This window comes from Chiloscyllium plagiosum, unplaced genomic scaffold (genome assembly GCF_037043375.1).
Source record: "Chiloscyllium plagiosum isolate Xiang-an unplaced genomic scaffold, Cpla_swu_hap1 HiC_scaffold_3, whole genome shotgun sequence".
In the NCBI taxonomy this organism is placed as follows: Eukaryota; Metazoa; Chordata; class Chondrichthyes; order Orectolobiformes; family Hemiscylliidae; genus Chiloscyllium; species Chiloscyllium plagiosum.
In genome coordinates, this window is record NW_028270141.1 from 152,741,106 (window position 1) to 152,763,123 (window position 22,018).

General features: G+C 42.0%; 2 protein-coding genes across 6 annotated transcripts in view; one reads left to right on the plus strand and one right to left on the minus strand.

The window, feature by feature from the left end:
• cul9 (cullin 9) overlaps positions 1-12,942 on the plus strand; it is a 198,422-nt gene extending 185,480 nt beyond the window's left edge. For all 4 annotated transcript variants that reach the window (XM_043687358.2, XM_043687357.2, XM_087984475.1 and 1 more), the window contains 3 exons: positions 939-1,072; positions 7,173-7,270; positions 12,297-12,942. In XM_043687358.2, coding sequence (XP_043543293.2) covers positions 939-1,072; positions 7,173-7,270; positions 12,297-12,486 — 422 coding nt within the window. In that variant the 3' untranslated portion in view covers positions 12,487-12,942. The remainder of the gene's footprint in view (positions 1-938; positions 1,073-7,172; positions 7,271-12,296) is intronic.
• Positions 1-22,018, minus strand: part of dnph1 (2'-deoxynucleoside 5'-phosphate N-hydrolase 1) — a 53,782-nt gene that overhangs the window by 19,303 nt on the left and 12,461 nt on the right. Inside the window, exon 4 of one of the 2 annotated variants that reach the window (XM_043687362.2) lies at positions 19,715-19,948. The exons of the other annotated variant lie outside the window; for it this stretch is intronic. Within the exon in view, the coding sequence (XP_043543297.1) occupies positions 19,830-19,948 (119 nt within the window). The 3' untranslated portion in view covers positions 19,715-19,829. Of the gene's footprint in view, positions 1-19,714; positions 19,949-22,018 lie in introns of those variants that run through there. 2 annotated transcript variants of the gene reach the window in all.

Below are 22,018 nucleotides of genomic sequence, written 5' to 3' on the forward strand. Positions count from 1 at the left end.
TGATATGATCCACTGGTCTTTGGGACATACCATTTGCATGCCTGGTATTGCACCAGCACTGAAATAACTCCTTTTTGTGAAAGGTAGAGCACCTTTTTGACCTGATTGCAGCCACCATTTGCATTGAGATACACAGCAGCAACATGAAACTGCTAGGCTTGTTTGTAGCTCATACCTATGAGTAACTTTCCAGAGTAATCTGGGGTAGAGTAGGCATTTTTCAAAATCAAAAATGATGGTATTTGAACCTTTTCTGAGTTTGTCTGTAAAGGAGTGATCTGATGAGGATAGCTGTAATCCTGTAGGATGACTGTGCCCTATTTCAGCCGCAAGCTGTCATTCCTATCTTTCTTTCTGAGTTTACTTACCAACTAGTCAGCAGTCTCCTCTCATACAGCATTAATGTTATTTTTTTCCCTTCAGTTGATATTCCTGCTAACTATACGGAGGGGAGGTTCTCAATGCTATGTTTAAATCCATCCATGACCTCTATCCTTCCCATACCCACCAGATCCTCAACCCTCTTACATGGTAAATAGGGCAGGCAAGTGGAGTTCATGTAGACTCATGAAATTACTGAATGTTGGCACATGCTCATCAGGCCATATGGCCTTTTCCTCTTGTTTCTTATGTTATTGTCTGACATTTCTCCTATTTTAGGGAATTAGCATATCCCTGACTGCAAGTTTCACCGTTGGTGACTGTGTATCCACTGCCTGGGTTCTCTGCTCTGGAATTCCTTCCCCTGAACCTCTTCCTCTTTCATGCTGTGGGAACCTGTAAACCTACCTCAGAACGTGCTAATATTAGCTTAGCTCATTGTCAGACTTTGCCTCCAGCAAAGCCTGGGAAGCACCTTGGCATGTTTGACTGTGCTAGGGCTTGTTGCTAAAAGAATGAGAGGTATCTGTACTCGAGTATTATCTTACCGTTCTCAGAGGAGACGCTGCTACAGTGTGTGGACCTGGCCTCCTGCATTCGCCTGCTCAAACCAGAACACTTGAACACGGGTCTGGAATTGATCCGCAGGATACAGGAACGGCTGCTCGCCATCCTCCAGCACTCCACTCAGGTAATTCATACAGCAAGGAAGAGAGGTGATGGAGGCAGACACAAAAGCTTCATTTAAGAGGCATCGTGACAGATACATGAATAGACAGGGAATAGACGGATATGAACCAAGTAGAGACAAAAGGATTTAGTTTAGAAAAGCATCATGCTTCGGTGTAGTCTTTTTGGGGCAAAGTGCCAGTTCCTGTGCTGTACTGTTCTTTGTTCTTTCTGACGGCTTGCAAGCTTCGATGCAAATTCTTGCAGCTTAGAAACTTCACTTACTGCTCAGGTAAAATCTGTTCTCCCAAATGGAAAACTTGATTCTTCTGAATTGAAATCAAAGCTAAACAAGGTGCCTCTAGTTTGTTTTCTCTGTTGGAAACTCAGCAGTATATTTCATCAATTGATGTACTTTCCTTTATTGATCAGAGAGTTGAGTTTTGGAGTTGGGATGTCATGTTGTGTGCAATTCTGGTCTCCCTCCTACAGGAAGGATGTTGTGAACTTGAAAGGGTTCAGGAAAAAAAAAATTACAAGGATGTTGCTAGGATTGGAGGATTTGAGCTATAAAGAGACTGAATAGGCTGGGGCTTTTTTCCCTGGACTGTCGGAGGCTGAGGGGTGAACTTTATGAAGGTTTATAAAATCATGAGGATAGAGTAAAGAGACAAGGTCTTTTCCCTGAAATGGGGGAGTCCGGAAATAGAGGGCATAGGTTCAGGGCGAGAAGGGAAAGATATAAAAGGGACTTGAGAGGCAACTTTTTCACGCAGAGGGTAGTGAGTGTATAGAATGAGCTGCCAAAGGAAATGGTGGAGGCTAGTATTATAGCATTTAAAAGGCATCTAGATGGGTAAATGAATAGGAAGGATTTGGAGGGATATTGGCCAAGTGCTGGCAAATGGGACAAGATTAGGTTAGAACGTCTGTCGGCATGGACGAGTTGCCAATGGGGTCTCTTTCCGTGCTGTACATCTCTATGACTCGATGGTGCCGCTGTTATCCTGCTACATAATGAATTGCATACTTCCTCGAAAATGATGTATTTAAGTCATGTTTCCAGGTGGCTTTTGGACCTTTGCCTTTAAGAAAAAAATTTCCTTCATACATCAACCGAAATTCATTTGCCTTTACTTTAAAATCCTTTGCTTGTAATTAATGTTTTCAAGAGAAAATGTTTAGCCTCTCTGGGGATCTTTCCTGTGATTGTGTACAAGTTCTGTAGCTTACCCAAGGAGCTGCTGCTTCTGTATGCCATTGTATTTACCAGTGTGAGTCCCATAAACCGCTGTATTTTAAGCTGAGTTCTGTATGACTTCAGTAGCCACAGGAAGGTAATGTCTAATAGGCTTCTGCAACCCAAGGTAAGAGAGAAGAATAAACTATTTGCATTCTCCTCTTGATCACTACCTAGCAATGTGCTGTAAAGTGCATGTGCCATTGGACAAGGTGATGTTTCCCATGACCAGATATGTTCTGCCATTATTCATCTGCCTGGGATCATTAGGGGGAGATGATGGTATTATCACTGGGCTCATAATCCAGATGCCCGGGTTCTATTCTGATGACCCAGGTTCGACCCCTGCCATGGCAGATGATAGAATTTGAATTCATTAAGGAATTGAGAATCTGATGACTGCGAATCCATTGTTGATTGTTGGGGTGAAGAAAACCCATCTGATTCACTAATGTGCTTTTGGGCAATTGGGGATGGACAGTAAATGCTGATCTAACCAGCAATGCCCACATCCCATGAATTGATACAAAAACTCAATGAAGCAACTTGAGGGTGGCCCTTGATGTATATTAAGGGGCTCGTGCCTGGCATAAGTCACCATGATCAGAAAGATTAACTTAAATGTAGAATAATTCAACTGACAGATTGGGATATTAAATTTCTCACTGTCCTCAGAAAGGACTGTATGTGCTGAGGCTGCGAATCAGTTGTCTTTGGGTCCCAGGTGCCAAGAAGGAATTGCAGTAGAGACAGCATTTCCATTTCACAATCTCACTGCACTGAAACTGATACAGTTACGTGCAGGTGAATACAGTATTGGCTGGGGTGCTGATGTTCTTTTCTCTATCCAATAATTTTTAGTTAGAAGCTGGTACAGAACTGTTGTAGTGTAGTCCCACCTGCCAGCACCTGGCCCATGTCCCTCCAAACCCATATACCCATCCAAATAACTTATGTTACAATTGTACCAGCCTCCACCACTTCCTCTGGCAGCTCATTCCATACACGTACCACCCTCTGCGTGAAAATCATGCCCCTTAGGTATCTTTTATATCTTTTTCCTCTCGCCCTAAACCTATACCCTCTAGTTCTAGACTCCTTCACCCCAGGGAAAAGACTTTGTCTATTTATCCTATCCATGCCCCTCATAATTTTGTAAACCTCTATAAGGCCACCCTTCAGCCTCTGACCCTACAGGGAAAACAGCCCGAGCCTGTTCAGCCCCTCTCTATAACTCAAATCCTCCAACCCTGGCAACATCCTTGTAAATCTTTTCTGATCCCTTTCAAGTTTCACAACATCTTTCTGATAGGAAGGAGACCAGAATTGCATGCAATATTTCAACATTAGCCTAACCAATGTCCTGTACAGCCGTAACATGACCTCCCAAATCCTGTACTCAATACTCTGACCAGTAAAAGAAAGCATACCAAACACCTTCACTATCCTATCTACCTGTGACTCTACTTTCTAGGAGCTATGAACCTGCACTCCAAGGTCTCTTTGTCCAGCAACACTCCCTAGGACCTTACCATTAAGTGTATAAGTCCTGCTAAGATTTGCTTTCCCAAAATGCAGCACCTCGCATTTATCTGAATTAAACTCCATCTGCCACTTCTCAGCCCATTGGCTCATCTGGTCCAGATCCTATTGTAATCTGAGGTAACCCTCTTCGCTGTCCGCTACACCTCCAATTTTGGTGTCATCTGCAAACTTACTAACTATACCTCTTATTGCTTGCATCGAAATCATTTATGTAAATGATGCAAAGTAGTTGACCCAGCTCCGATCCTTGTGGCACTCCACTGGTCACAGGCCTTCAGTCTGAAAAACAGCCCTCCACCACCTCCCTCTGTCTTCTACCTTTGAACCAGTTCTGTATCCAAATGGCAAGTTCTCCCTGTATTCCATGAAATCTAACCTTGCTGACCAATCTCCCATTGGGAACCTTGTCGAATGCCTTACTGAAGTCCATATCGATAACATCTACCACTCTGCCCTCATCAGTCCTCTTTGTTACTTCAAAAAACTCAATCAAGTTTGTGTGATATGATATCCCACCCATAAAGCCATGTTGACTATCCTTAATCAGTCCTTGCCTGTCCCTCAGGATTCCCTCCAACAACTTGCCCACCACCGAAGTCAGGCTCACTGGTCTGTAGTTCCCTGGCCTGTCCTTACCACATTTCTTAAACAGTGGCACCACGTTAGCCAACCTCCTGTCTTTCGGCACCGCACCTGTGACTATCGATGATACAAACATCTTAGTAAGTGGACAAGCAATCACCTCTCTAGCTTCCCACAGAGTTCTAGGGTACACCAGATCAGGTCCTGGGGATTTATCCACTTTTATGCATTTCAAGACATCCAGCGATACCTCCTCTGCAATATGGACATTTTTCAAGATATCACCGTCTGTTTCCCTACATTCTATCTTCCAAGTCCTTTTCCACAGTAAATACTGATGCAAAATACTCATTTAGTATCTTCCCCCATTTTCTGCGATTCCACACACAGGCTGCTTTGCTGATCTTTGAGGGGCCCTATTCTCTCCCTAGTTACTTTTTTGTCCTTAATGTATTTGTAAAAACCCTTTGGATTCTCCTTAACTCTATTTGCCAAATCTGTCTCATATCCCCTTTTTGCCCTCCTGATTTCCCTCTTAAGTATACTCCTACTTTCTTTATACTCTCCTAAGGATTCACTCGATCTATCCTGTCTATACCTGACATATACTTCCTTCTCTTTCTTAACCAAACACTCAATTTCTTTAGTCATCCAGCAATCCCTATACCTATCAGGCTTTCCTTTCACCCTAACAGGAATATACTTTCTCTGGATTCTCGTTATCTCATTTCTGAAGGCTTCCCATTTTCCAACCATCCCATTACCTGCGAACATCTACTCCCAGTTTTTGAAAGTTCTTGCCTAATACTACCAAAATTGGCTTTCTCCAATATAGAACTTCAACTTTTAGATCTGGTCTATCCTTTTTCACCACTGTTTTACAATTAATAGAATTATGGTGGCTGGCCCCAAAGTGCTGACACCTCAGTCATCACCTGTCCTGCCTTATTTCCCAAGAGTAAATCAAGTTTTGCACCTTCTCTAGTAGGTACATCCACATACTGAATCATTAGACAAGAATCATTAGTCTTGTACACACTTAACAAATTCATCTCCATCTAAACCCTTAACACTATGGCAGTCCCAGTCTATGTTTGGAAAGTTAAAATCCCCTACCATGACTACCCTATTATTCTTACAGATAACTGAGATCTCCTTACAAGTTTGTTTCTCAATTTCCTGCTGACTATTAGGGGTCTATAATACAATCCCAATAAGGTGATCATCCCGTTCTTATTTCCCAGTTCCACCCAAATAACTTCCCTTTTGCATATTTGCACCCTATTTTGATGTAAAAAGCATATAATCTTTAATTCACTTTATTTCTTACATTGGATTAATTTTAACTAAACAATTCCAAAAGAGGCAATATCCTACTTCTCATATCCAATCCAATTCACTTCATTTTCATGAAAGATGTGTCCACTTCTGGATATTGCCATTTAGTGGGCAATATGCAGACAAAGTTTTACCCTCAAACTCAGATTCAAGACCTTCCCCCTGTAAGTGTATTTGGGGTCCTGTGCAGTGCTTCCTTTAATTTATTTCCCCCATTGTGTGGACCACTCTCGACTGTGTGTAGCAGTGAATTTTGCCAGTGGCAGTCAATACTCAGAACCCCTGATGCAAAGCTGAGAGAGAGGTTCAATTCTGTCACCCTTGGTTGGCATAGTCTTTAGCTTAATTGGTTAAATAGAGAAACGAAAGATTATTTAAATGGAGAAGGACTGTAGAAAAGTACCACAAAGAGCAATTTGGGAGTCCTTGCACATGTCACAAAAAGCTATTCAAAGTTCACTGGGTAATAGGGAAGGCAAATGAAATGCTGGTCTTGATTCCAAAAGGGATGGAGTATAAAAGTAGGAAGGTTTTGCTAAAACTAAACAAGGCATTAGTTGGACTACTCTGAACACTTTTCAGTCTCTTACCTTAAAAGAAAATGTCCTGAGGTTGGAGGCAGACCAGAGAAGGTTCACTAGGCTGGTCCCAGGTATGGAAGGTCTGTTTTATGACAGATCGAACAGGTTGGATTTTAACTCATTGGAATTTAGAAAATTGAGGCAGCCTTATTGAAACATACAAAATTTTTTGGGAATTTGACAGGGTACATAGGGAAATGGCTTTTCCCCAAATGGCTGAGTCTAGGACCAGAAGTCATAATTTGAGAATGAGGAGTCATTCACTGAGACAGAGAGGAGGAGGAATTTATTCTGTGTGGGTGGTGAATCTTTAGTATTTTTTACCACAGAGGGAGGTTGAGGTTGTGTTGTTAAATATGTCTGAGGTTAAGATAGACAGGTTTTAATCATGAAGGGAATCAAGGGTTATGAGGATAAGGCAGCAAGTGGAGTTGAGGAATATCAGGCCAGCCATGATCTCATTCAGTGACGGAACAGACCTGGTCTGAATGGCCTACTTCTGCTTCTATGTTTCAAGGTCTTTTGTACACAATTGATCTTAATATTCAAACAATAGGCGGTTCAGTTTCTTTCCTTAATCAGGTTTTGAACACACCTTTGTTTCTATAAGTTGCTATCTTTACACCTTGACTCTAAGGTAGTTTCCTTTAACTGTTTCAGCTTTAGTCAGTTTGTGTGAATTTTTCTTTTACTAAAAACCACCAAGATTACCTGCCAATGATAAAAGCCTCAATATCTAAAGATCAGAAGGTTGTTATAATATAGTTTTGTCAGAGATGTTGATGAAAATGTTACCAAGATACACATTAAATAATTAACAAACTCTGCTATTTCAGGATTTCCGAGTGGGGTTTCAGCCAAAGCAGGGAGTCGATCAGAATGAAGTTCAGTCCACAGATCTTTCAAACACAGTACCATCTGATCCCACCAAAGAGTAAGTCCCTGCGCCATAGGCCGCAATTCAGCATGTGAATATAGACCATGGTGTTATGGGGCAAACACTGGGTCAGAGAGTGTGGTGTAATGGAATCGATACTGGGAAAGTGATGGACTGTGGTGTGAATTGCATAGAGGCCAGATTGGGCAAATTATGAAAAAAAAATGTTTATTAGCAAGTGGTGGCTATTTGGCTCCCGAGCCTGGTCAACTATTCAGTTAGATCATGGTCACTTTACTTTTCCATCTTAATCCTGGTGACCATTGACTCACTTGAACAGCAGATTTATTTTCCAAAGGGGCATTAATGTATCACATTTGGTTTGTGCTAGTGATGGTTACCATTATTGATACAGATATAGTCAATTGAATGTAAACTGTCCAGATGCTGCACTGTGGACCTGTGTTTAAGCTGTTACTCTTTATCCTCAGTCCAGCCCTTGCTTTTCTGGACCAGTGATTTCTAATTTGGAGAATATTAGTTCTTTTGTTGTTAATTAGTCTCCAAGTAATGTTAACTCAAAACCCTCAATCACTACATCTCTTCTGATACTCTGTAAAATCTTTGACCAATACTATCACCCCTACTTACCAACTCCCCTAATTTCCCTGATATTGTGTCTATCTCTTCCCTTTGAATGAGGTCTCCATTTTAGCCAATAAATGGTATGCCCCTGTGGCCACTTAGGATGCATATTGCACCATTTTATTTACATTTTTTACATTACATTAAAGCGTGGAAACAGGCCATTCGGCCCAACAAGTCCACACCGACCTGCCGAAGCGCAACCCACCCATTCCCCTACATTTACCCCTTTACCTAACACGACGGGCAATTTAGCATGGCCAATTTACCTGACCTGCATATCTTTGGACTGTGGGAGGAAACCGGAGCACCTGGAGGAAACTCACGCAGACACGGGGAGAATGTGCAAACTCCACACACAGTCGCCTGAGTCGGGAATTGAACCCAGGTCTCTGGTGCTGTGAGGCAGCAGTGCCAACCACTGTGCCACTCTGTGTCTAAAACTTGATTTTTTAGCTTTGCATCTCCCATTATTGATCTCCTCTCTTTTTGAGCTGCTACTTATTTGAATCCTGTTTTTCTTTCGCAGACCAGTACGATGCATTCTGAATCAAAAATAGGGTTAGGCTATACTGGATAGACATCTGAGCATTCAAATAGGCACTAGTTACAGTAAAAGACAGGAGTTGCCAAAAACTGATGAATTGCTGTAAGCAATATGAAGCCGCAACCAGTGCATCAGATCAAATCTCTGTACTTCTGCCACATCTGGTCATGAACAATAGTACTCAGTGCCCAAGAATGGGGAAGATAAGGCTAAAACCTTTGCAATCGCCTTCAACCATGTCAGACTCCTCCAGACGTCCCCATCATCACAGATTCCCATCTTCAGCCAATTCAGTTCACTCCATGTGATACCAGGAAATGGCTGAAAGCATTGGATACTGAAAAGGCTATGAGGCCTGTCAACATCTCAGCAATAGTACTAAAGACTCGTGCTCTATAACTTGCTACCCTAGCCAAGCAGTTCCAGTACAGATACAATACTAACTTCTACTCAACAACATGGAAGATTACCCAGGTATGTCCTGAATACAAAAAGCAGGACAAATCCAACCCAGCCAATATAGCCACATCAGTGTGCTGTTGATCAAAGTGAAGGAAAGCCACATTGACAGCGCTACCAAGTAGCATTACTCTACTTATTAATGTTGAGATTGGGTTCCAATAGAACCAGAGAGCTCTAAACCTCTTGGCAGCCTTGGTCCAAATGTGAACAAGCAGCTGAATTCTGGGGGTGAAGTGGGAGTGATTGACTTCGGCAATATTCGACAGAGTATGTGATCAAATAGCTCTAGCAAAATCAAAGCCAGTGGGAATCCAGGGGAATATATGACTAACATATGAATTTGGATCATGAATAAGACATTTGGCCCTTGAAGCCTGACTCACCATTTCATTAATTTTTGATAAATTTCATAAGAAAACTCTCCACTGGTTGGAGTTGGACCTGACTCACAGGAAGATAGTTGTGATTATTGATGCTTAGCTCCACAGGTGTTTCTCAACGTAGTGTCCTGGATCTAATCATCTCAAGCTGCTTCATCAATAATCTTCTATCCATCATAAGGTCATAAATCAGGAAAGACATGGGTTTTAAGGGGAATCTTCTTCAGGATCTTTCAGAATGTGATGGGATTTTGAAAAGGTATTCAAGAAAGCAATGAATGTGCAAAGAAATGTACAAGATAGGTGTGGTAGACAGTGAATAAGGTTATCTCAGTACGACAGGACCTTGATCAGATGCTAATGAGCCCAGTACTGGCAGATGAAATTTAGTTTGGACAAATGTGAGGTGTTGCATTTTGGTAAGGCAAACCAGGGCAGGACTTGCACAGTTTAATGGTAGGGCCCTGGGGCATGTTGTCAAACAGAGGGAGCTCAGAGTGTAGTGCATAGTTCCTTGAAAGTGGAATCGCAGGTAGATAGGGTGGTGAAGAAACCATTTGGCACGCTTGCCTTCATTGGCCAGAATACTGAGTTTAGGAGTTGGGACATCTTGTTGCATCTGTACAGGACACTGTTGAGACCACTTATGGAATACAGCATACAATTTTGGTTGCCCTTCGATAAGAAGGGTTACAATTAGATTTTATTGTCGCATGTACTCAAGTACAGGGATCCAGGAGCACAGCGAAAAGTTTAGTGTCATTCATGGCACCATCTTGGGTAAGAGGTAGCTAGGTACAAAATCTTAACTTATTTATTTTTCTACTTTATAAATATAAGTTCCAAATTACAGTCCGCCTTTAGCCATGAGCCTGCAATCGCTCCATGTTGGGCTTTCCCCACAAGTGCTCGATCTCTGTCCTGCACTGGACTCAATCTATTGATCGCCGTGTCTCCGTGCTGCCATTTTGCCGCCCTCTGCCATTTGGGCTTGCAGGCTGCCAGAGTTCTGTCTGGGTACACCAACCACTGCGTGGGTGACCACCTAAGGCCCCACTTTGGGGCTGTTGTTAAACTTGAATGGATGCAGAGAAGATTTACAAGGATTTTATTGGGACTAGTTATAAGGAGTTAGAGTTATAAGGAGAGGCTGGGACTTTTTTCACTGGAGGTTGAGGGTGACCTTTTAGAGGTTTATAAAATCATGAGGGACACAGATAAGGTGAATAAGAAAGGTATTTTCCTTAGAAAAAGGGAGTTCAAAGTTTGGGGTGGCACGGTGGCTCAGTGGTTGGCACTGCTGCCTCACAGCATCATGGACCCAAGTTTGATTCCAGCCTTTGGTGACTGTTTGTGTGGAGTTTGCACATTCTCCGTGTCTGCGTGGGTTTCCTCCGGGTGCTCCGATTTCCTCCCACAGTCCAAAGATGTGCAGGTTAGGTGAATTGGCCATGCTAAATCACCCATGAGTGTTCAGGGATGTGTAGATTAGGGGTAGATATAAGATGGGAGAAAGTGAGGTCTGCAGATGCTGGAGATCAAAGTTGAAACTTTATTGCTGGAACAGCACAGCAGGTCAGGCAGCATCCAGGGAACAGGAGATTCGACGTTTCGGGCACAGGCCCTTCTTCAGGAATTCCTGAAGAAGGGCCTGTGCCCGAATCGTCGAATTCCTGAAGAAGGGCCTGTGCCCGAAACGTCGAATCTCCTGTTCCCTGGATGCTGCCTGACCTGCTGTGCTGTTCCAGCAATAAAGTTTCAACGTAGATATAAGATGATAGAGTAGGGGAATGGGTCTGGGTGGGTTACTGTTTGGAGGGTCGGTGTGAACTTGCTGGGCTGAAGGGCCTGTTTCCACACTGTAGCTCTAAAGCTAGAGGTCATATTTTTAAGGTGAGAGGAAAAAGATTTAAAAGGGACCTGAGGGGCAACTTTTTCTTACACGGTGGTTTGTATGTGGAATGAACTGCCAGAGGAAGTCATTGGATGCAAGTACAGGTCAGTATTTAAAAGATATTTGGACAGACCTTTTGCCCAAAACGTTGACTCTCCTGCTCCTCGGATGCTGCCAGACCTGCTGTGCTTTTCCAGCACCACACACTCGACATGATTAGGAAGGGTTTAGAGAGATATGAGCCAAACACAGGCAAATGGAACTAGTGTAGATTGGGAAACTTGGTTGGCATCGACAAGTTGGACCGAAGGGTCTCTTTCCATGCTGTATGACTCTGACTCTGACTCTAAATCTTCCAGGTTCTAATAATGATGCATGCTTATCAACACTTTTCCTGCTTTCTGCAGAATTCTGTTCTGCTTTTGGCGTATCAGCAAAAGTCTTATATAGCCCCACTTGTATTTTTGAATTATTGTCACTGTTGGAGATATTGCAGCTCGGAGAAAGTGAGGGTTGCAGATGCTGGAGATCAATCAAAAAGTGTGCTGCTGGAAAAGCACAACCAGTCAAGCAGCATCCGAGGAGCAGGCGAGTCAACGTTTCGAGCAAAAGCTCTTCATCAGGAATAAGCTCTTCATCTGATAAAGAGCTTATGCTCAACATCGACTCCTGCTCCTTGGAGCTTAGGTTAATGTGCTTAGGTCTCTGAAAATTTGATCTTGCAAAGTTAGTATGTTAATGTGGTAATTAAAATTATAGATTTACTAGCATACATCTTAATGAGTCTGTAAACAATTAGAATAAAGCAAATATGGGTGAAAGTTAATTTAATTTTTCATCTGAAAAATGGTTTGCCATCATCTTAACTAATGAGATAGGAATTATTCCCATGGTTTTCATGACCAAATCTATTCTTACCATTAAAATGTACCTACTAATATTCATCCTATGCATGCTACTCATGTTATTTTTTTTCTCCATTTAAATAAGTTTTTAATAAAGTACTTGGTTCCAGGATAGCTGTAGGAAGAACAATTTTTGACTGAGACTTTTGAACATTCCCTTTGTTATTCCTTGTAATGTAGAAACTGAGGATATTGTTATTAGTGTTAGAAGTCCTGTATATAAAATAATAACCTTATTTTGATTGGCCAGAGTGAAGTCGGGCAGTCAGACTGAGGAAGAAGATGGAGAATATGATGATGACGACGATGATGAATATGTCCCGGAGTGGCATGATACATATGATGAGGAAGAAGATATTGATGAAGATGATTTTTCAGATGATGAATCAGAGAATCTAGAGAGAGATTTCTTTTACCTGGAAGACGATGTTTATGACTAAAGAGAGTTGAGATTTTTATATATACATATATATATATTCTGAATAAGTGGACAATTTAAAGAAATGTAATTCACAATAGTCAAATGAAAATATCTTAGTCCGTACAGAATGCAGAACTGTAGACATTTTTTGTTATGCCACTTCTGGTTAACTGGCTTCACATTGATTTAAATTTTTTTTGATGTTCAGCTTTCAAAAATACCAACACACAACTGAGGAGAGACTTATCTTTTCCTTTTACTTTGTTAACACATCTCACCACCCCACCCTGGAGAAACCTACTGATAAACTGCTCCTGAGCTGTTTATGGGAAATGTTCGCTGAATTCAGTTTAAAACAAAAATGAAGGACATTGAAGCCTCCACTTAGCAGAAAGCTTCTATTGTTCATGTATAATGTTCTGTCTTTCTGACAAAATAGTTATGCAAGTTACGCAAATAAAACACTTTCTAATGTATAAAATTGGGTTTGTTTTTGCTCCCCTTCCAATAATTTATTTAGCAAAGCAAAATCAAGAGAAAATGTTGTTTATAAAATCTTCAGAAGCTGCTTTTAATCCGTTAAATCCCAAATTTCTCTATTTGATGTCCAATGATCCATCTCAAAATAGTCTCGACCCATTTTCTTGAATGTCACAAATCACCTGATGTCCACTGCCAATCTTACCATTTATAACTCCAGTCTTAGTTCCCTGCATTTTCATAGTTGATCCCTATGCTTGCACCAACTTATCTCAGCATGCTGCCAGTATCCTATTCCATTCTTCTGCACTCTAACCTCCATGTTCTCCTCCACCACAGGATGTTTCTTTATAATCAGTGTAAAATTCTTTGGATTTATTCCACCTACTTCTACAACCATTTCTACCCTGATTCATGCTTCTGAATCAGAATTTCTGTACCATTCCATTGTCTCTTTCCACAATGGAATTCTTTTCCTAACTTCCTCATCTCTCTCCCAAGGTTTGTGTCCAGACTTCAGTCATCTCTCAATAGCATTTCATGTTCAATGTCTGCTCCATTCCCTGTGAAGCAGCTTGGGCTATTTAACTCTATCATTAATGCTATATGGTTGGATGTGTCTGTCTGAAGGAGAAAAATGGAATAACATTTCTGATGAGAAATATCAGCTGAAAAGTTCACTTTCAGTTACTGATGGACACTCCAGTCCAATACGAAAGGAGTGCTGCATTGTTAATCTTTCAGACAAGATGTTAATTTCCAAAAAAAACAGGGGAGTTTTCCCAAAGTCCTACTCAATAATTATCCCCTGATCAAAATCACAGAAACATTGTCACATTGATGTTCCAACAGCTTCATGTTGTGTTTCCTGCCTTAAAGGAAATTGCTCTTCAAAAACAAAGTCCATGAAGGTGTCTGGTGGTCATTGTTTAAATGCAACTTTTTACTCTTGACATTCCTAATTTGGAATTTGAAGTTATAATCTCTGGACTGATTGCCTACTATCATAACCACAGCTAATAACCACTTCTAATAATTTCCCACATTTATTCTCCATAATAGGCAATTAAATTCTCATTTAAAATGAGGTTTTATTTCATGTCTCTTGAACATGGCCATTCCATTTAATATCTCCACATGCAAACTTGGTTGCTGATCAGGTTTTAAACTAACTTGTCAGGAGATAGCAGCAAGGATATAACATGAAAGGAAAAATGAAGTCCATAAAGGATTGAAAGGCAGAGGGGTTAGTGTTCTGAGGATGTGAGTATCACTTTTGAAAGTTTTACAACCATTTTGTCTGGCACTTGAGATATAAATGGTTAATTGCCAATTTTCAGCCATGAATCTTAATATCTCTTGATGCAAAATACCATGGGCTGCTTCAGTAGAACTTTCTTTATCAGTTTGTTGACATTGTTAAAAGTGAATAGATGTTTACTCAGAGGGAGGGTAACAGCAACAGGCATGAATCCAGGAGAGCCTATTACCTCCCTGATACTAGCATCAAGGAAGCCTCTAAATCTGATGCCCGTCTAACCTACACTGTTTCATTATTATCATCCATATGTCTGTCCAATACCCATTTAAATGCTCTTGACATCAGTGAGTCACAACATTGAGGGCTGTATCATTTTATGAACTGAGGCTGTTTTCGTTGGAGAGAAGAAAGTTAGAGGTGACTTAATCGAGATGTATAAGGTAATCAGACAGTTAAATAGGTTGGACAGAGTCTTTTTCCTCGATGGTGAAGGCTAATACGAGGGGACATAGTTTTAAATTGAGAGGTGATAGATATCGGGGTAATTTCTTTACTCAGTGTAGTAGGGGCATGGAGGAAAAAGCCTCAGTTCATAAAATGATACAGCCCTCGATGTTGTGCCGACCTGTGAACTAATCTAAGCCCATCCCCCTACACAATCCCATCATCATCCATGTTCTTATCCAATGACTGTTTAAATGCCCCTAATGTGACTGAGTTAACTACATCAGCAGGCAGGGCATTCCATGCCCTTACCACTCTGAGTAAAGAACCTGCCTTTGACATTTGTCTTAAGTCTATCAGACCTCAATTTGTAGCTATGCCCCCTCGTCAAATCATCCTAGGAAAAAGACTCATTGTCCCCCCCATCTAATCCTCTGATCATCTTGTATGTCTCTATCAAATCCCCTTTTAACCTTCTCTCCACTAAGAACAGATCTAAGTCCCTCAAGCCTTTCTTCATAAGACCTTTGCTCCAGACCAGACAATATCCTGATAAATCTCTTCTGCACCTTTTCCAATACTTTCACACCCTTCCTGTAATGGGGCGACCAGAATTGTGCACAATATTCCAAGTATGGCCGCACTAGCGTTTTGTACAGTTGCAGCATGACATCATGGCTTCGGAACTCAATCTGTACCAATAAAACCTAACACCGTATGCCTTCTTAACAGCACTATCAACCTGGGTGGCAACTTTCAGGGATCTATGTACATGGACACCAAGATCCCTCTGCACATCCACACTACCAAGACACTTTCCATTGACCCAGTATTCTGCCTTCCTATTATTATTCCCAAAGTGAATCACCTCACATTTAGCTGCATTGAACTCCATTTGCCACCTCTCAGCCCAATTCTGCAGTTTATCCAAGTCCCCCTGCAACATCCACACTGCCCACTACTCTGACTTTAGTGTCACCTGGACACAGATCTCTCCATCTGCACTGCCAAACATTTTACCATTAGCCCAGTGCTCTGTATTCCTGTTATTTCTTCCGATGTGAATTACGTCACACTTTTCCACATTAAACTCCATTTGCCACTTTTCTGCCCAGCTCTGCATCTTCTATGTCCCTCTGTAACCCACAACATCCTTCGGCACTGTCCACAACTCTGCCTACCTTAGTGTCATCCGCAAATTTACTAACCCATCCTTCTACATCCACACCCAGATCATTTATAAAAGTGACAAACAACAGTGGACCCAACACAGGTCCTTGCTGCACACTAGTGATAACTGAGCTCCAGGATGAACACTTCCCATCAACCTTTTAGCTAGCCAATTTCTGATCCAATCCGCTAAATCACCTTCAGTGCAATTATTTTGTGCAATAGCCTTTTATTCCTGATATACCTATAGAAGGCCTTGGGGTTTTCCTTGATCCTATCTGCTAACAATTTCTCATGTCCCCTCCTGGCTCCTCTTATCAAACGCTTTACTGAAGTCCATGTATACTACATCAACTACTTTACCTTCATGCACCTGAGTTGTCACCTTCACAAAACCATGTTGACTATCTCTCATCAAATTATTCCTTTCCAGATAGTTATAAATTCTCTCTCTCAAACTTTTCCAACATCTTACCCATAACTGAAGTAAGGCTCACTGGCCTATAATTATGAGCATTGTCTCAACTCCCCTTAAACAAGGGAACAACATTTGCTACCCTCCAGTATTCTGGCACTATTCCTATTGACAATGATGACATAAAGATCAAAGCCAAAGGCTCTGCAATCTCCTTGACTTCCCAGCAAATCAGAGGATAAATCCCATCTGGCCCAGGGGGTCTTATCTATTTTCAGATCTTCCAAAATTGCGAAAGCGTCTTGCTGCCAACCTCAATCTCACCTAATCTAGGAGCCTGTATCTCCCTATTCTCACTAACATTGCCCTTTTCCAATGTGAATACTGACAAAAATTAAGTATTTCCCCTATATCCTCAGATTCCACACACAACTTTCCATTAGTCTTTGATTGGCCCTAATCTTACTCTAGTCATTCTTTTATTCCTGATATACCTATAGAAGGCCTTGGGGTTTTCCTTGATCCTATCTGCTAACAATTTCTCATGTCCCCTCCTGGCTCCTCTTAGCGCTCTGTTTAGATCTTTCTGGCTAACTTATAACTCTCAAGCCCCCAAACTGAGCCTTCACACCTCATCCTCACATAAGCCGCCACCTTCCTCTTGAGAAGAGCTTCAACTTCTTTAGTAAACCATGGCTCCCTCTCTTGACAACTAACTTAGCAAGGACCTGCAGTAACTGTTCCTTTAAAAAGCTCCACATTTCAAATGTGTCCATCCCTTGCAGTTTCCTTCCCCATGCTATGCATCCTAAATCTTGCCTAATTGCATCATAATTGCCTTTCCCCCAGTTATACCTCTTTCCCTGCAATATATAACTAACTATCTCTGCCCATTGCTATTGTAAACATCATCAAATTGTGGTCACGATCACCAAACTGCTCATCTACCATCTGGCTGGGTTCATTCCCCAGTACCAAATCTAATGTGGCCTTGCCCCTTGTTGGCCTCTGTACATACTGTGTCAGAAAGCCCTCCCGCACACACTGAACAAAAACTGATCCATCTAAAATACTTGAATTATAGTATTCCCAGTCAATGTCAGAGAAGTTAAAATCCCCCATAACAACTATCCTGTTACTCTGGCTCCTATCAAGAATCATCTTTGTTATCCTTTCCTCTATATCCCTGGAACAATTCGGAGGCCAATAGAAAACTCTCAACAGGGTGACCTCTCCTTTCACGTTTCTAACCTCAGCCCAAACTACCTCAGTGGATGAGTCCTCATGTGGTGTCTCAGATGCTGTAATTCCACCTTTGATTAAGAATACCAACCCACCCCCTTTTATCATCATCTCAGTAAGAACAGAAATATCCAAATCCTGGAATCTGCAACAACCATACCTGTCCCTCCTCCAGCCTATCTTGGAAATGGCCACATCGAAATCCCAGGTACCAAGCTATGCTGTAAGTTCACCCACTTCATTCTGGATGCTCCTGGCATTGAAGTACACACATTTCAAGCCAGTGCCCTGTCATGACCTTGTAAACCTATCCCTGACTTCACTACCCTCAACCTCCTGTACACTGGAACTACAATTCAGGTTCCCATCTTGCTGCAGCATTAGTTTAACCTCTCCCCTTTATTCAGAAGGACTCTTGCCTGAAACATCTACTCTCCTGCTCCTCGGATGCTACCAGACCTGCTGTGCTTTTCCAGCAGCATACTCTTTACTCTGATTTGTTGAAAGGCCAATTATTTCAGTCACACCATTTTTAAAAATTTATTGCAAAGGTGTTGCTAGCTGGGCCAGCATTTATTGCCCTTGAGAAGATGAGTGGTGGAGGCAGTGGATGTTTATAAACATAGTGCCAATCAAGTGGGCTTCTTTGTCATTGCGGTGTCAAACTTTGACATTATTGGAGGTACATTCATCAAGGCAAGTGGCAGTGTTCTATCAATCACAGATTCCTCAGGATTTATTACTTCTTTTTCAACCGAGGCGTGTAATCACAGACAACAAAGTGACCTTCCCAAGATCAAACACTAGGATTTTGTTTTGAGTTCCCCTCCAAGCCATTATCCAACTTGACTTGGAAATATAATGTTGTTCTGTCACTGTCACAGGTTCAAAATCCTGGAATTCCCTTCTTAGCACTGTGGGTCAACTTCCAGTATGTGAACTACAGTGGTTCAAGGCAGCCTTTTCAATGGCAACTCGGGATTAGAAATAAATGTTGGCCAGTCAGCGATGCCCACATCCTGAGCAAATAAGAAAATGCCAGGCACTGGCCATTTCTAATGAGAGAATCTAACCATTGCCCTTTCACTTCAGTGGTGTCACAATCATTGACATAATGAACATCCTAAAGGTTACTGGTGACCAGAAACTGAATTGGACTCCACTTATAAAGTCTGTGGCCTTACAGCAGGTCAGAGGTGAAGAATTCAGCAGTGAACAGCTTACAACTTGACTCCCAAAGCCTACCCATCATTGAGAAGGCCCAAGTCAGTGATGGACTATTCTCCTCTTGCCTGGGTCATCATGCATCACCTTCAACATTCACTCCCTTCACCATCTACATATAATGGCAGATATGCACTATCATTCAAGATGCACTGTAGTAAATCACTGGGGCTCCTCTGCACCTTCCAAACAAAGTGTGCCATCTAGATGGATGAGGGCAGCAGATACATGGGAACATCAACTGCAAATTCCCTCATTATCAGAAGGTGTAAATATGAACTCCCTCCCTAACATCACTGAGCATACAACATCGATCACAGTGGTTCAAGCTTGCAGCTCACTACCACCTTCTCATGAGCGATCAAGATAGATAGTAAGTGCTGGCCCATCCAGCAACGGTCACATCTGATGAATCAATAATAATAATTTTAAAAAGCCTAATATATTAGTGCAAAAAAAAAGCCCAAATCATTTGCAACTCCATTCAGCTAGGAATGCTGCAATGGTCCATCTCAGCCTGTTCCTAACATCTTTAAAATTACAGACCAATCTACCATCAAAACAACTTAATTTGATAGAGAAATGCACTGGACATTACAAAGGTTTTGGGCCCTAACAACATGCCTGCCATAGGATTAAAAGCTCATTTGTGCTTTAAAACATTGACAACTGCCCCATAAGCTCTGTCCACAACAGGCAGAATATACACAATTTGAGAACACCGACAATTTCTGCCATCTACAAAGTAAGGGCATTAAACACATCGGAACACCATAACTTGCAAGTTCCTCTTGGGATATAATTGCTGTTCCTTCAATGTTGCAAGGTAAAAATCCTGGAATCTCCTCTCCAACAGCACCGAAGGTATACTCACATGATTGCAGTGATTCAAGAAGGCATCTCACCACCACCTCTCCAAGGTTATTGGTGACTGGAAATAAATGCTGGCTGAGCCAGCGACACTATTTTTTGTTTGAGATGTAAAAGTCCTTCAGAGATCTAATAACGCAATTTTACAGGCTGAGCATTTTATTTGTTTGGAGAGTACAAAACAAACTACTAAATAAGAGCAATTCATGAATAGAAGTTCACTCTTCAGGAAAATTATTTTTGGGCCGTTTGTTACTCATGCCTGTAGCTGAACCTCAAAATACTGTTGTAGAATAGTTTCCACTTCATCTTCAGAATAATCCTTCACTTGAAAGTTGGTTCCATTTTCTGCCCCTTGGATCATTGCTGAAAGAACTGAGACAGAAATGGTTTGAGTAATAGTTCCTCTCAATTTTCCTAACTGTTTTCAGTTCACAACTTGCTCATTTGCATAGTTTGTGGTGCAGCAACTACAACAGTGCACCGAAGGTGGCGATACAAGGATAAACTCGAAATGTTTCCCTGAATAGTCATTATTCACAAGCCACAGGCTTTTACTTTGCAAACAGGATCTCAGCAGACACCACACTCTGAAAGAAAGGCAACTACATAAGAAACCAGGGCAGAAACGTTATGCATCTTGCCACAGATATTAGAAGTCATATTCCTCTGACAGGTCTGCCAAATGCTTGATCTATATAACTCTGACTCATCACTTAAACCTACCAGGTTAACGTGGAACACAGCACTAATTTTGTTGAGGGGCTGTCTCAACATCGACGCTTTATCTGGGCAAATCAACTGATGGATCTGTACATGTATTTCAGTTATAATGAGTTGGCATCTTCCATGATACCACTGTGATAAGCCATCCCCCCAGGAAAATTTAACTATCAATAGCTTGATCAAATAATGACCAGATGACTGATACTGGGAAAGTTTGTATTTATTGCTCATCTACACATGTCTGAAATGGTGTGACTTTCACTTTGACAATTCTGGAATTCTCTCTCTAACAAGCATTGTAGAGAAAGTGAGGACTGCAGATACTGGAGATCAGAGTCAAAGAGTGTGGTGCTGGAAAAACACATCAGGTTAATCAGCATCCAAGGAGCAGGAGAATCAGCATTTCAGTCATAAGCCCTTCATCAAGATGAAGAGTTTTGCTCGAAACATCACATGCTCCTCGGATGCTGTCTGAGCGGCTGTGCTTTTCCAGCACCACACTCTTCGCCTCTGATCTGCAGCATCTGCAGTGCTCACTTTCGCCCTGAGTAACTAATCAGGTGACTTTAAAGGGCATTGACAGTCACCCTCTAGTGAAGGGCTAAAAAGGAACTGGTACTTCCAATGCCTTCCATTTCAGCAACACACTTTCAGGATGTGGGTGTGGCTGGCAAGGTCAGCAGTTATTATCCATTCCTTTCTGAGTTTGAAAAGGTGGTGGCAAGCTCTCAGAGATACAACTAAAAGTACCTCGCAATCCATTCAAAGGGAAGGTCAGAGCCAACCAGATTGCTGTAGGTCTGCAGTTATTTAGTCCAAACTGGTATAACATTTGCTTTCAGAGAGAGTTGAGGAGAAAGTGAGGTCTGCAGATGCTGGAGATCAGAGCTGGAAATGTGTTGCTGGAAAGGCGCAGCAGGTCAGGCAGCATCCAGGGAACAGGAGAATCGACGTTTCGGGCATAAGCCCTTCTTCAGGAATGGGGAAAGTTTGTCCAGCAGGCTAAGATAAAAGGTGGGGAGGAGGGACTTGGGGGAGGGGCGTCAGAAATGTGATAGGTGGAAAGAGGTCAAGGTGAGGGTGATAGGTCAGACTGGGGTGGGAGCAGAGAGGTCGGGAAGAAGATTGCAGGTTAGGAAGGCGGTGCTGAATTCGATCGAATTCAGCACCGCCTTCCTAACCTGCAATCTTCTTCCCGACCTCTCTGCTCCCACCCCAGTCTGACCTATCACCCTCACCTTGACCTCTTTCCACCTATCACATTTCTGACGCCCCTCCCCCAAGTCCCTCCTCCCCACCTTTTATCTTAGCCTGCTGGACAAACTTTCCTCATTCCTGAAGAAGGGCTTATGCCCGAAACGTCGATTCTCCTGTTCCCTGGATGCTGCCTGACCTGCTGTGCTTTTTCAGAGAGAGTTGGGCTGACTAATTCAAAGAGATGAGGAATACTGGAAATCCTTGTAATGTAGGGTCTTGCAGGTCCATGCAGAAGAAAGAAAAAGTGGGAACGCTGTTTATGAGGTGACAGGTAGCTTACCTGAAGGGCATTCATGACCCATTGAATTTTCCCAAGTTTTAATACTATCCTGGAATTGTTTAAAGTATGGAAAACAGAACACAATACAAAAGGCAAGGAAAAAGAACAGCACTGAATCCACACAAGCAAGATCCCTCGGCCTGGGCCTTGAACAGAGAGGCAGGACATCAAGGGCTCCAACC